The sequence below is a fragment of the Arabidopsis lyrata genome, assembly GCF_000004255.2.
Source record: "Arabidopsis lyrata subsp. lyrata unplaced genomic scaffold ARALYscaffold_1, whole genome shotgun sequence".
NCBI lineage: Eukaryota > Viridiplantae > Streptophyta > Magnoliopsida > Brassicales > Brassicaceae > Arabidopsis > Arabidopsis lyrata.
In genome coordinates this window covers 3,951,678-3,965,578 of record NW_003302555.1, presented here as the reverse complement: position 1 = coordinate 3,965,578, position 13,901 = coordinate 3,951,678, and the positions used below count along the sequence as shown (strand labels likewise).

General features: G+C 35.4%; 2 protein-coding genes across 2 annotated transcripts; both read right to left on the bottom strand.

The window, feature by feature from the left end:
- Nucleotides 1-13: 13 nt before the first annotated feature.
- On the bottom strand, nt 14-1,065 carry LOC110224785. The gene is given in 2 exon segments (XM_021011932.1): nt 14-743; nt 745-1,065. Coding segments are annotated over 2 exon segments (318 nt in total). The 5' UTR covers nt 790-1,065; the 3' UTR covers nt 14-470.
- Nucleotides 1,066-5,157: 4,092 nt separating this feature from the next.
- On the bottom strand, nt 5,158-13,742 carry LOC9325858. Its single transcript, XM_021011929.1, has 2 exons — nt 12,894-13,742; nt 5,158-5,584 (listed from the first exon to the last, which is right to left on the bottom strand). Exons 1-2 carry the CDS (start codon nt 13,377-13,379, stop codon nt 5,447-5,449), a joined length of 624 nt encoding a protein of 207 aa, XP_020867588.1. The 5' UTR covers nt 13,380-13,742; the 3' UTR covers nt 5,158-5,446.
- Between the last annotated feature and the right edge of the window lie 159 nt (nt 13,743-13,901).

Genomic DNA, 13,901 nt, shown 5'->3' with positions numbered 1-13,901 from the left:
CAACAAAGTCCCACTCATCTGATTCTAGAACATTCGGGAGAAAAAATTGAAATTTGCTGAACCAATCCTAGGTTGATTGGTTTTGATACCGGTTTGTAGAAGTAAAAAGACAAACAAAATGGCGTCTTCTTGGACTGACGATAAACCAAAAGGTTTTTCACATTAGGGTTTTAACATAAACCGAGAATCGAATCAACCGCAAGATTAGCCATTTTCATATCATGTTATGCGTACTAATAAAGTTTCAAATCATTTCAGTCATATGGTTTATTCAAGTAAATCATATAAATGGTGTTGCTTTATTGAAAACGACGACGACGTCAGCAAACTCAAATCAAATCTCTAAAAGAAAACATAAATCCATAGATTCGTTACATGAATAATGAAACTGAAATTACTCAACTAGCTAGCGAAACATGTCAATCTCAGATTTTATTTTGAGAAAAAACCCTAACTCACTCGGGATTGACTCAGCTGTTGAAGATAGCAGCGAAGGCAATGACAACGGAAGCAAGTCCACAGAGAATAGAGATAAAGTCGAAAACGAAAGATGTAGGATTCTTAGCTCGAGCAAACCCGTGTGCGATCTGAAACACAACGTAGCCAATGGAGGCGTAGGCGAGAGCATTGGAAAAAGGCTTGCTTGGGTCTTTCTCGTACTTACTCAGTTTGTCGTGGAGGAAGAAAGAAAGCATGCCTATCAGCGCAGTCCTTGGGATGTGCTCGAAGAACCTCTTGAACGCCCTCTTGGTTTCTTTTGCAGTGCTCTTCCTCTTCGTTTCTGTTCATTCTCGATCAGCTGGGGATTACAAACAAAAAGGAAAAAATGTTTCAGTTAATCGGAAAGAAACGAAATGAAAAACAAAAATCAAGATGTGCATGATTTTAGAGACAGGGAAGAAGAAGAGACAAGTTACCGGAGGTGAAAGAAGTGTGCAATGAAGCTGAACGAGTGAGAAAGCAAGCGACTTTCACTAGTATATATTAATTGATGTGAACAAAAGAACAAAAACAAAATTTGCCACGTAATAATCGAAACCAGCTGGGTTTTTTTTGTCTTGGTTACCAAAGGATAATAACCGATTTCCTTTTTTATGCTTTACCGTGCGAATCAGCCCCTCTCTCTCTCTCTCTCTCTCTCTCTCGTACTGTCACACAGACGTTATTCATTTTTTGGTCTTTCGTTCAAAATAAACTGCTTTTTAATCAAAAATCTTTGATTATATATATCGTTATTAGTTGGACACACAACCATTAATTAACGAATTTAATTAAAAAAATTCATTTCTAATTAAAACACACTAAACTGCATTTTCCAAATTGTATGAAATAATCATGATTTCCGTGAAGCATATAATTGATAAGAGTTATGATACCATTGTCAGTAATTTACTGGTAATACCATTGCGTATGCATGCATGCAGTTTAAGCTTGTTAAAAGAAATGCAGATCAATTAACCATTATCATATATTCTGTCGTTTAGCGTAGGAAATTTCATCACGCTTTTTTTTGTTTGGCTTTTCTCATAATAACGGTAGTACGTAAGTCTTTCTTGCTTTCCATAACGAGATCATCAAAATCCATACCAAATCTCTAAAAAGAAACACATAATCCATAGACTCATTACAAACAACAAAAAACTGAAATTACTCAAAGTAGGGGAAACACATATCACAGATTTGTTCTTATTTCGAAATAAACCCCATAACTCGGTTTTGACTCAGTACCTTTAGTCGAAAAAGACAATGCAGAAGATACCTACGAGCGCAATGAAGATGACTGCGACACCACAGAAGATAGAGATGTAGTCGAAAACCGCAGATCTAGGGTTCTTAACCTGAGCAAACGCGTCCGCGAGCTGAAACACGACGTAACCCACGGAGAAGAAAGCAACGGCGGCTGAAAATGGCTTGTTTGGGTCTTTCTCGAAACCTCTCAAGCTGGTGTGGAGAAAAGAGAAACTGAAGCATGCCATCCCAATCCTGCCAAGTTGTTTGACCAATCTTTCTTTTGCCTCATTGTTCATCTTTGAAATCTCCAATCGAAACTAAAAGTCTAAAAACCAAGTAAATCAGTTTAATAAACCGCAGATTTCTTTTCATATCGGAAAAGAAAAATAAATACTCCCTCTGGTTTTTTAAAGTTGTCATTTTAACTGTATTTGGACAAATTAAGAAAAGGTATACAATGACTATATTAACCTCATAAAAATGACAAGTAATTATTTACAAATAATTTGTATTCAATAAAATGAGGGTAATTTGGGTAGTTATTGGCATAAATTATATTATTACCTTAAAACGACAATTAATTTAAAACAAAAAAAAAACTCTAAAACGACAACTATTCGAAAACGGAGGGAGTAATAATCAAGAGACAAGGAGAGACGAGAGGCATTTACCGGCGGTGAAAAAAGACTTGCAACAAACCTCAACAGAGAAAACCAGTGACTGCAATCGTATATATATGTGGGTTTCTATATTTATTGATGATATTTTAGTCGACAAATAAATTTTATTTGTTTTGTTTAGAATTTGCCACGTAATTAATTAAAAACCAGCTGGCTCTGGCTCTTTTTATCAATGGACTATTAACCGTTTTGGTATGAATCAGCCTTTCTCAAAAACACACACATTTATTATATGCTCTCTTTGGATAAATCATTCCTTGTTGATATTAAATAAATCATTATACAATTGTATGAAAAAAGGACGCCATTTACTTGTATAGTAGTTGTTTTGAAAGAAACTTTGAAAGAAAAAAAAAAAAGGGTTGCCTATAGCGTTACACCTATACTATAGCGTTTCAATTCCTATCTACCTGTATTTTCGAACTCTGCCCAATTCACCCTATACTTGTTTTAAACTTCTTAATTCCATCTAAACTATTAAATTCTCCATAATTAACCAAATCAATAATTCTCTATAATTGTGATTAAAAATTGTTCAAATTGCAGTAAAAATCTGTGTTTATATTAATCCGAGGTTGACCCGACAAAACAAATGAACTCGAGTCAAACCTTTATGGTGAAAGAAGTCTTCGAAGTTGGTCGGATCTGACTCAGGTTAACCCATATTAAAATTATAAGATGTAATACATTCTTCCGATGGATGTAAATAATTTATTAAAAGTCAATAATACAACCTATGAACATTTATGACTTCATAAGTTGTAATAAGCAAAAAAATTATATAATTTTATAAATAGGCCAATATTTTTATTAGATGATTTAATAATTAGTATAACATAACTACAAATAGTGTTTTATACTATGCAATATGCATTATTTAAAATATATATGTTTATATAATTTTAGTTATGCTTACAAAAATAAAATTAAAAGTTAAAAATGATAATTTTGACCGGTAACCCGTGCAACGCACGGATCCATATTTAGTACTCCCTCCGTTTCGTTTTAGTTGTCGTTTAAGGTTTTTTCACACAAATTAAGAAAGCATTAAATTTTCTGTTTTACTCTTTATTAACTAGGATCGGACCCGCGGTCCACCGCGGGAGAATATTGGTTTACATACGTTGCGTTTAATATTGTGTGTGTTTTTTAGTAGAACGAATCGTGTAGTATACTTATAAATATTCATAATAACGAATTGTAGAGAAAATGTAAAATTGTTTATAAATATACCCATGGTATTAATTATGATTTACAAAATAGAATTTTGTGTTTTAAAATTCTAAAATTAGACGATTCATGGGAATTAGAGCAGTCAAAATAGGTCAAAAACCGCGGGTCAAGCCCACATCATCTCACTATGGGGCAGATTTGAGAAAATATATTAAACCCGCAAATAAGCGGGCCACATGGATTAATTCGTAGTGGGTCATAGGTTTAATCGGTTTTCATCGTCCGCGGGTTGGCGGATCAGCCCGCATATTAGTATTTATTGATAAAATTATAATTTATTCAACATGTGGTAATTTAAACAAACTTTTAATAGTATTTTGATTTATTTATTTATTTTAGTAGTATTTTAAATTTTGGTTACTTTAAAATTATTTAAACAAAATCCATGGACAATCCCGCAAATCCGCATATATTCGCGGGACGGGTTTGTATTTCATATATGCTATCCGCGGGTCGTGCGGACCGACTAACTACAAGTCAAAATATTTTTTGTCTATCGCAAAACGGACTTAACGGGACGAATCAACTCGCTTTGACAGTTCTAATGGGAATATTATTTAGTCGTACAACAAAATGAAGTTTGGACATAGTAATAATAGAATATGTATCTTATTTGTTAGATGAGAGATTGAAAGATGAAGTATAATGATTAAAAATTAATTATTATTTTTCATGATTCACAAAATTTAATAAATACTTATCATCTTGTTGAATAATTCTAAAATCATATTCAAGAAATCTTTATAAATTGAAAATTAAACTTCTTTGGTAAGTTATAGGTATGAAAATATCATAATTTCGATTTAATCTAATTAAATTAAAATTAGTTACATGGATTTCATATCTATTTAATTTACACGACCAAAATAAAAATATCTATTTAATTTACACGACCAAAATAAAAATATCAATTTAATTTATAAAACAGATGGGTTATTTGTGATAAATTTTCTAGAAATCTTTAGAAGCAAATAAAATATCTTTCAATTAATGATAATTGGCTAAAATGAGCGAAATTAATGACAAAAACGTTGATTGTTATGGAATTAGTCCCAAAAATATATGAACAAATTTATTATACGTAATTAATGTATAATATTGTTTGGAATATGCTTTTATTATTAGTTACCATAAGTACAATCAGATTTTATTTGATTTTCATAAATATTTGATTTTATTTCGATTTTTCATTATTAATTCGAATTTATATTCCAAAAAAATTTCAAAGATCCGATTTCAGAATTTCGGGTCAATTTTCTGATTTTAACCCGACCCATTTTCATTTGTACTTCTCTTTTAATAGTATAGAGATATATTTTATAAAATATTTCATTGGCCAAAACATTAAAACTGTAGGGATAAAACTGGAATTTTCACCAAACATTTGCATTGAAAACCTAAAACGACAACTATTATGAAACAAAATTTAAATCGTAAAACGACAACTAAACTGAAATGGAGGGAGTAATAAATAAAACAAAGAAATAGTACAGGTTTTCCAAACAACAATAAATCAAAACTCCAAAGTAAAAAAATTTCCATTTACAGATCATCGATTAGACGAAAGTTGTACACAAATGAATCAAGAAACACTGAACCATGACCAACAAAATAATCAGTTTGAATAGTTTACATTTCACTAGCATTAGAGAAAGGAGAAAAAAAGAAGAAGAAGTTACGTATCTTTTTGTCTCAAAATTAACAACTATGGACAAAACAGAGAAGAAAGAACGAAAGAAACCAAGGGAAATGTTAGATGAAACGAATAAAATAAATTCACAAAAAGAAAATTTTGATTTTCGTCACCGGGTTTTACTTTTATCAGGAGCAGCTCTGTTTTCGATATTTAGTTTCTTCCTCTTCTTTGTCTCGTAAGTAGATCCTCTGTTTCTGCTCTGTTCCTTGATCATTGGAACCAAGTACCAAACGATACAAGTGCATGAAGATGTTGTGTTGACTGAGTTTTATAATCCATCTAAAATGTCATGAGATTGATGAATTGAGGAAGTGACTGTGATTGACACAAACCAGAGAATATATGGTGTTGAATCAAGAAACCAGCAGTCTGATATATCAAAGGATGTATCTGATGTCTGACATAGTTCTTGAACTAGTTCCGACATTAATACAGGAAGCTGAGTTGTGACACTGCTTTGAAGAGTTGGAGTACAGAAGTTTGGGGACGACTTGGACAAGCCAAGAGATGTCTGCTGAGCTGGATAAACATCTTGAATAGTATATTCAAGATGAGAACGTGAAGACAAAGTTTCCTTGTCCATAAAGAAAAAGGAAATTTGTCAATTCCTATTTTGGTGTAGAATAGGAAATTCCTATTAGTGTAGAATAGGAAAATTGTCAACTCTAGGGTTGAGCAATTGTTATAAATACCAAGAGGGCGCTTCATGAAGACTTGCGCGCCTCAGGGTATTCTCGAGAGATGCACACAAGGTGTGTGGCGTCGCCCCACCATATATGATGTAAGATCTATTGGTGGTTTATTCATCTAGAAAAGAATGATAGGCATAGTAGTGCTTGATATCATACGCAATTGTAATTGCAATCTTGTTCTAGTGAATTTGTTCTGGACTAGGTCCCGGGGATGTAGGAAAAACCGAACCCCGTTAACAAACTCTTTGTGTCGTTTACTTTATGCTCACACATACTCGTACTTGAACATATACGTACTCGAACAATTAGACTTAGCCACAAATATGCGTTTACAATTGGTATCAGAGCGGGTGCTCGACAAAAATCTGTTCTTATTTCGGGTATGATCCTGGATTTGTGGCTAACTGCGAACTGGAAGCAGATGAGAAGGAAGTGTATTCACGAAGATATAGAGAAAAAGATCAAGGGTATATTCGGAGTTGTGTGATTTTGAAGAAACCAAGCGAAAAGGATAGTTACGGTATGATGAATATCTTCGAATTTTGACAGAGGTGGAATATATCTTAAACTCTTAAGAAAGGTTTGTGCTATCCATCGAGTTGTATGAAGGAAGAACACAACTTGTTTCTATTATCGTCGGGAACGGTTGAGAAGAAGACTTTTTCCTAACATGGGCTTGCTTTTGGAACTTTTGGCCCAATAATGATTCTTTTCTAGGCCTCGCGAAGGAAGACGTTTTTTGAAGCAGTGTTCCACGATGGAGAAAAATTGCTAGCAAAGGTTGACTCAGATTAGTTTAATAGACACACATGTTGGGTTTTGGGTCTATCTTCTGGTGTCCTCTCCAGTGTGAACAAAATCGAAGTGTGTGATTCTGGAGTGCTCTTGTATTGCTTCGTAGAGGAGTTAACGAGGAACTGTGTTGAATGTGGGTTGTTCACTCAAGGAGCAGTTCGTCTAAACATGTTTTTGTCTTTCTCAGCATTCAGAAGATTGAAAAAGAATTCCAAAATCTGAAAAATCGATGGGCTGAATAGAATCATGAGTTTTGTTTTAAGAAAGAAACTTGGAGAGTTAAAAGAAGATGTTTCTCGATGAAGAAGATATAAGGTGATTTTAGCCGGTTAAAATCAGAAGAAGATAATATAATCTTTCCTCAATTCAATGGTTCTGCAAACTTCACGAAGAGAAACAAAATCAAAGGTCATGTGTATCTCGTTCATCTTTGGTTATTTTCGGTTCTTGAAAGAAGATGGGTTAACTTCGGGTTTGATCATACAAATCGAAAAATCGTGTTGGGGGTTTTGAATTGAATTGGTGAAAGGTGGAGTTTAATCTCTCAATCTGGAATCAGCGAGATGAAGATATATGTTCAGTTTTTGGGTTTCATAAATCGGTTAGTTTGCGACTGTTCTTCAATATGATACTTAGATAAAGAGAGTCACAAATTCTGCAGAAGATTAAGAGATTTTTTGAGCTGTTAAAATTGAGGATTGATGTCATGTCTGGAGTTATTAGTTGAAGCAAAGAGAGGTCAATTTCGTGAAATTGAGGGCTAAAATAGTCACATGTCTAGAATAAACGTGAAGAGAATTTGTGATGGTGTAGCTTACCCGTGGAAGAGACGTGTGATTCTGAAATCATTTTGAGCCTTAGTGGTATTCTCTGGTTTCAATTTGATACTGAAAAGGAACTACAATGTCAGCATCTATCTCAGATGAAAGAAGTGAATGTGGCTTTGGTGAAAGATTCGCAGTCGTCGAGTTCACAGGTAAAATTTGCAGTCTTAAAGAAATGGCCGTGATTATGCAGTTATCGGAGAAAGAAGACACTTGTATGTGTGAGTTTTTCACTGAAGACATTGCTCTTTAAAGCTTTGTCAAAGTAACTGGAGATGGTGAATAAACGAGCTTCGGTTGTCTCGTGTCAAAGCTGTCTCATGGGCTTCCTCTGAGATTTGGTTAGAACCTTGAGATCAGAAGATGAGCTAATTCCCTTTAAGCCAATCTACAGTTTTGGTTCCTCATTTTCAAGGGTTGAAATTTTTGGTAAAGTGTACGGAAGCTTCTATAAGATTCAGAGGGAGAGTTTGAGTATCTTCTTCTCCGTTGAGATTGAGATTCACTGAAGGGAAAAAATTTGGGTTTTCAAAAGTGGAAATCTTGTCAACTGATTGAGAAAATCAGAGAAAGAATTTGAGAGTCGTCTCCACCGAGAGAAAGTGCGAGAGGTTCCGGATAGAGGAGAGAATTGAAAAGGTCATAAGTTTCTAGTGTAAAGAATTGGAAATTTAGAATTTACAGTTTCCTCAACGGGGAAGAATGGTTGCGTTTTGTTGACAACTCTTGAAGCTTGTTTTTGATTTGGCGATTTGAGGAAAGATCAAAAGTAATTCATATGGAAGGCTTAGAGTATGATACGTGAACCAGTTTTCTTAAGTTCTTGTTTGGTTGAAGAGGAAGACCATTTCACCAAGATTATGGTAGCATACGTTTAAGCACATATCAGTAGATGAGTTCTTCACTAAGTTTTATAAATAAAAGGAGGGAGAGAATTTGAAGAGTCTAAGAAAGCTCATGAATTGATTGGGTAGAATTTAAATCTTGGTTGAGCTTTTGCTTATGATACTTAGTGAAAAAGGATGAGACACAAAACTGATCATGTCAGTGCTTAAACGAGAAGGCGTCTGAACATTGATAGAAGAAAGGAGAAGAAGGCTGGAACTGAATTAGTGTGCTTTATTCAAGTTTTATTCAAGTGTGACAAGTCAGCACAAGTCAGAGGGAAGAAGACTCAGTGGCTAGCTGTTCTTGATCATCTTATGGTAGAGAAAGTTGACGAGTTCAGAAATCGAAATCAAACAGAGCTAGATGAAGATTCAACCAACTGGTTTTTCAGGTTTATGGAAGTGGTGGCTGGTCGTGATCGTCGTTGATGGTATAAACCAACAAGATAAAGATGCCAGCGATGATTCCCAATAGTTGCTCTTCAAAGTCTAGGCGTGGAAATGTTTGTGTGTTCCCACTGTGACCTCAAGACACAGAAATGAAGTCGACATCTTTTAAAGTCGAAAAGTGGAGTTTAGCTTTGATGTCTACTTCTTGAAGATTTTGTTTTGCTTCCGCTGCAAGCATTGAAAAGAATTTGACAAATGGTTCTTGACATGAGAAAGAAAGATGAATCAAAGATGAGCCTATGGAATATGGTTCTTAAAGATGTCGCTGGTATCTGTGAAGAAATCAAAGAATGATGAGAAGAAGAAGATTTTGGGTTTCAAGAACAGTTTTTCTTTCTCAGGTTGCTACTTTCTTCTTCAGTTGCTATGGCTACAGACCTCGGATTTGAGCTACGAAAAGTGTTCTAGAAACTTGGGAGCAAGATCTTTCCAATGATATAAAGATCGTCGTCTGGTTCCTTGTAGTTTGATGGGAAATTGCTCCCAAAGTTGCATGCCCACAGGTTTATAACATTTTGGATCTGTCTTGGGAAATCATTGATAACTTGCTAACGTGACAGCATATGTTCATGAAGATTTTGTTAAGATGGGCATTTTTCCATTCGTTGTGGTATACTCGGACTTATATTGCTCCAAGGCTCTACTGAGGACAGTTTTATGGTTTCTTGGAACATGTTGATGGTGGAGTTCTCTAAGGTATCAGACTGTTTCAAGTTGAGGAAGATATGAGTTAAGGTCTTTCAGTCAGGGGAAGAGTGAAGGTGGAGAGGATTTAAACTGCATCATAAAGAGAAAGGCATTGGATCGAGAAGAGTAATGATGGGGAAGAAGAATAAGCTCCATAATGATGAAGAAGAAGTTTGATGCCACTTTGAATCGAGAAGTAACTCAAAGAAAGAGTGATAAAGAAGAATGTTTCAGATTTCAAAGACAGTTTTGGTTCTCAGGGTTGATTCTTTCATCTTCGTTTCTTTGGCTTCAGACCTCGGATTTTAGCTCTGAAAGATGTTCTGAAAACTTGAGAATGAGATTTTCTAAAGGATATAAATATCATCTTCTGGTTTCTTGTGGTTTGATGGGAAATTGCTCTCAAAATTGGCTGCTCGCAGGTTTGTATTGTTTCGGATCTGTCTTGAGAAATTGACCATATCCTTCAAATCGTAAACCCAAATTGTGATCCGTTTTCTCCTGTGGCTTCGTCTGACTATTGTGGAATTTTTCACCCAAATTTATAATTTTCTGGGTTGTTCTGCTACCTCGCTAGTGCTCTGCATCAAAACTGATGAAAAAGGTTCAATTCAAGAGTTCTTCGATTTTGGGAATCAATCCTTTGTGGCTGATTCTAAGTTGTGGCGTTGAAAGCAGAGATCTACTGAGTAATGGAGTTTTGTCATAGCAATACATCAAGATGAGCATGTTTCATACGCTATGTGGTGCTTTGATTTATGTTACTCCGGTGATTCTAGCGAAGGCGTTTTCTGAGTTCTGAGAAACTTTAAATCTGAGATTCTGCTGCAAATAACAAGATTAAGGTTATGAAGATTACTGATCTCTTAGAGATTGTCTCACAGGCAGAGTTTTAGTTGCCTCAAGACAAGAAGCTGTGGAGTAGAATCTTGAAGGCTAGCTTGGAGATCACACTTTTAAGGAACAAATGATCTTGATAGTCACATAAAGAAGGTTGTGTGATTAAAGGGATTAACAAAGATCACCGAAGAAGAGAGAGCTGCAGTCATGGGGGAGAAGAAAGGGAAGAGGAGATATGAACTGCACCATCAATGTCAAAATAAATGATTTTCGGATTAGAGAAGAAAGGAGAAAACAGTTCTGAAATGTCTGATTCAAGGAAACGTTTGGTGAGTTAAATGTAATCTGATCGAGCCGAAACTTGGTGGAAAGGTTCGTGGTATTGCTGTCTTGAGTTTCAACGGTGGGATTGAGATTTTGACGGTTGGTTTGTGTTTTATTCAAGCTTCTTCAACCTGATCCGGGCATAGTTCATTTGAAGTTTCAGATTTGGCCAGTTCTTGTGGAGTTATCAAACGGACGACCAAATAAATTCAGAATGGGATGAAATTTGGCAGAGATATTTGAAACTAGATTCTGGTAAAAGGGTACTAGATTTGGAGGCCAAGAACATAGTTAAATGAAGGCTTTTCCGAGCAGTTAATTTGGAGACTTAAAAGCTACGGGTTGCAAAGATCTCAAGGTTGATTAAATCATTGTGTTAAAAAGGTTCTCAAGAATGTCATTGGATCAGTTGGTGTGAGATAAGCTACAAGGAAAGCTAGCAGAATGGTCTAAGACTGTCAAAGTATCAGAAGTGCAAAGATAAATCAAAGGTTGAGTTGTTCAAAATAGATGGTTCAGAAACTGGGAATTCTCAATGATAAGAAGCATGTATGATTCAAGTTTTCTGCAAGTAATTTAGGAAGCAGTTTGTTCAAAAAGAAGGAGACTAGTAGGCAGATTCTCAAGAAAAACTCGTGCAAGTTACTCAAGTTGAGTTACAGTTTTCAGAGAAAAGTTTTTGCAGGTCAAATTTCAACTAAGATGGACGTCAAAATGAGCTGGTACACTTATGTCAAGTTTAGACGTTCTGTATTTGAGAACAGCTGAAGCAAGAACAAGACAGGTCTCATAAATAGTTTGATGAAAAATAGACTCTCAAGGTTGATAAATGATGAGCAATGAAGAAGAGTCTCAAGCATATCTTGGTTTTGGTTAGAGGATTTTTCAAGAAGTATTAACCATGAGTTTAACGATGTGAAGCTCTATGTACGCATTGAAGGATCTTCACAGAGTTTTTAACTTAGTTATGCACTCAAGCAGGGGGAGATAAAGAGAGTTACTCTGGTTATGAGGAAATGAGTTGAAGATTGTTTTTGATTTGATTGAAGCTTGACTTAAAGAATAGAGTGCTTGAGTATCAAACTAAGTTAAAAAGGGGGAGAATGAAGATGTGAGATCTTTTGAGTCGAATAGATGACGAAACATGAAGCATTGAGTGTGTGCTTGGGTTCTAAAACGCCCTCATCAAGAGGGAGATTGTTATTATTGTGTTGACTAGTTTCTAGAAGGTGCTTGGATTATAAAACTCAATCATCAAGGGAGAGATTGAAGATGTTGTGTTGACTGAGTTTTATAATCCATCTAAAATGTCATGAGATTGATGAATTGAGGAAGTGACTGTGATTGACACAAACCAGAGAATATATGGTGTTGAATCAAGAAACCAGCAGTCTGATATATCAAAGGATGTATCTGATGTCTGACATAGTTCTTGAACTAGTTCCGACATTAATACAGGAAGCTGAGTTGTGACACTGCTTTGAAGAGTTGGAGTACAGAAGTTTGGGGACGACTTGGACAAGCCAAGAGATGTCTGCTGAGCTGGATAAACATCTTGAATAGTATATTCAAGATGAGAACGTGAAGACAAAGTTTCCTTGTCCATAAAGAAAAAGGAAATTTGTCAATTCCTATTTTGGTGTAGAATAGGAAATTCCTATTAGTGTAGAATAGGAAAATTGTCAACTCTAGGGTTGAGCAATTGTTATAAATACCAAGAGGGCGCTTCATGAAGACTTGCGCGCCTCAGGGTATTCTCGAGAGATGCACACAAGGTGTGTGGCGTCGCCCCACCATATATGATGTAAGATCTATTGGTGGTTTATTCATCTAGAAAAGAATGATAGGCATAGTAGTGCTTGATATCATACGCAATTGTAATTGCAATCTTGTTCTAGTGAATTTGTTCTGGACTAGGTCCCGGGGATGTAGGAAAAACCGAACCCCGTTAACAAACTCTTTGTGTCGTTTACTTTATGCTCACACATACTCGTACTTGAACATATACGTACTCGAACAATTAGACTTAGCCACAAATATGCGTTTACAGTGCACATGACCGAGACGGTCCGTCCGAAAAACATCAAGAATATTAGAACCAACACTACTGTCACGGGAAATAAATGGTTTGGTCTCGAAATCTTCTTCAGATTCTCGTTCACTACATAGCTCTGTTGCTGCTCTGTTTCCAAATCTGCTTTCTTTATTTCTATTTCATGCTCTGTTTTTGATTCGGTCTTGAACTTGAAATCATCTAGAACATCCTTCTTCTTGACCTTGAAATCATCTTGAACATCCTTCTTCTGACCTGCCTTCTTTGTCTTGATCATGACAGGGACGCACTCACCGGAGCTAGTAAAGACAAACCGAACAAGAGGTGGTCCATCAGGATCAAGCCTCTTTGCGTAAATGCTCTGTCTTTTCTCATCAAGCTCAGATAGAAGTGCAGAGAACTTGTCAAGTCCTTGATTTGAATAAGGGTTCTTGTTTTCTTTGCTTCCTCTTCTCGATCTCCTCGGTGAGGAAAACGGACTCAACATTTCAATTCAATTCGGTCCAATCTGTTTTCTTTTTCTTACTTGTCCTTTGTGTGTGGAGAGGTTGTGAGAATTTGAGAGCTTGGAGGAATTTGGTTATGGAGGAGTTGTTAGGCAGGATTTAGTATTTGGACAAGAGAGACGGCTTTATTGTTATCATAATGAGACTTGTCTTAAACTAATTGTAAATATTCAGATAAACAAATGGATTGGTGATTTGACCAGATGTCATTAAATGTGATAAATTGATCAGATCACGTATTTTTGACACTTTTTTTGTTCTCTTGGGACGAATAGAAGATAAGTTTCTACCAAATGAAACGTCATCCCCGATGTATTTTGCTGATTGACTTTCTTGCGGAAGAAGCTAGAATTTTTTCCCATGATGGTGTAATCATTTTTTTTGGTTTATCATAAGTAATTGACTAATTGTTAATTTAACTTAATTTTGACTTGGGAAAAAGAAAGACCAAAGTGATTCAACCATAACCATCTAGTCGGAATATTCATTGTAAATTCAAATTT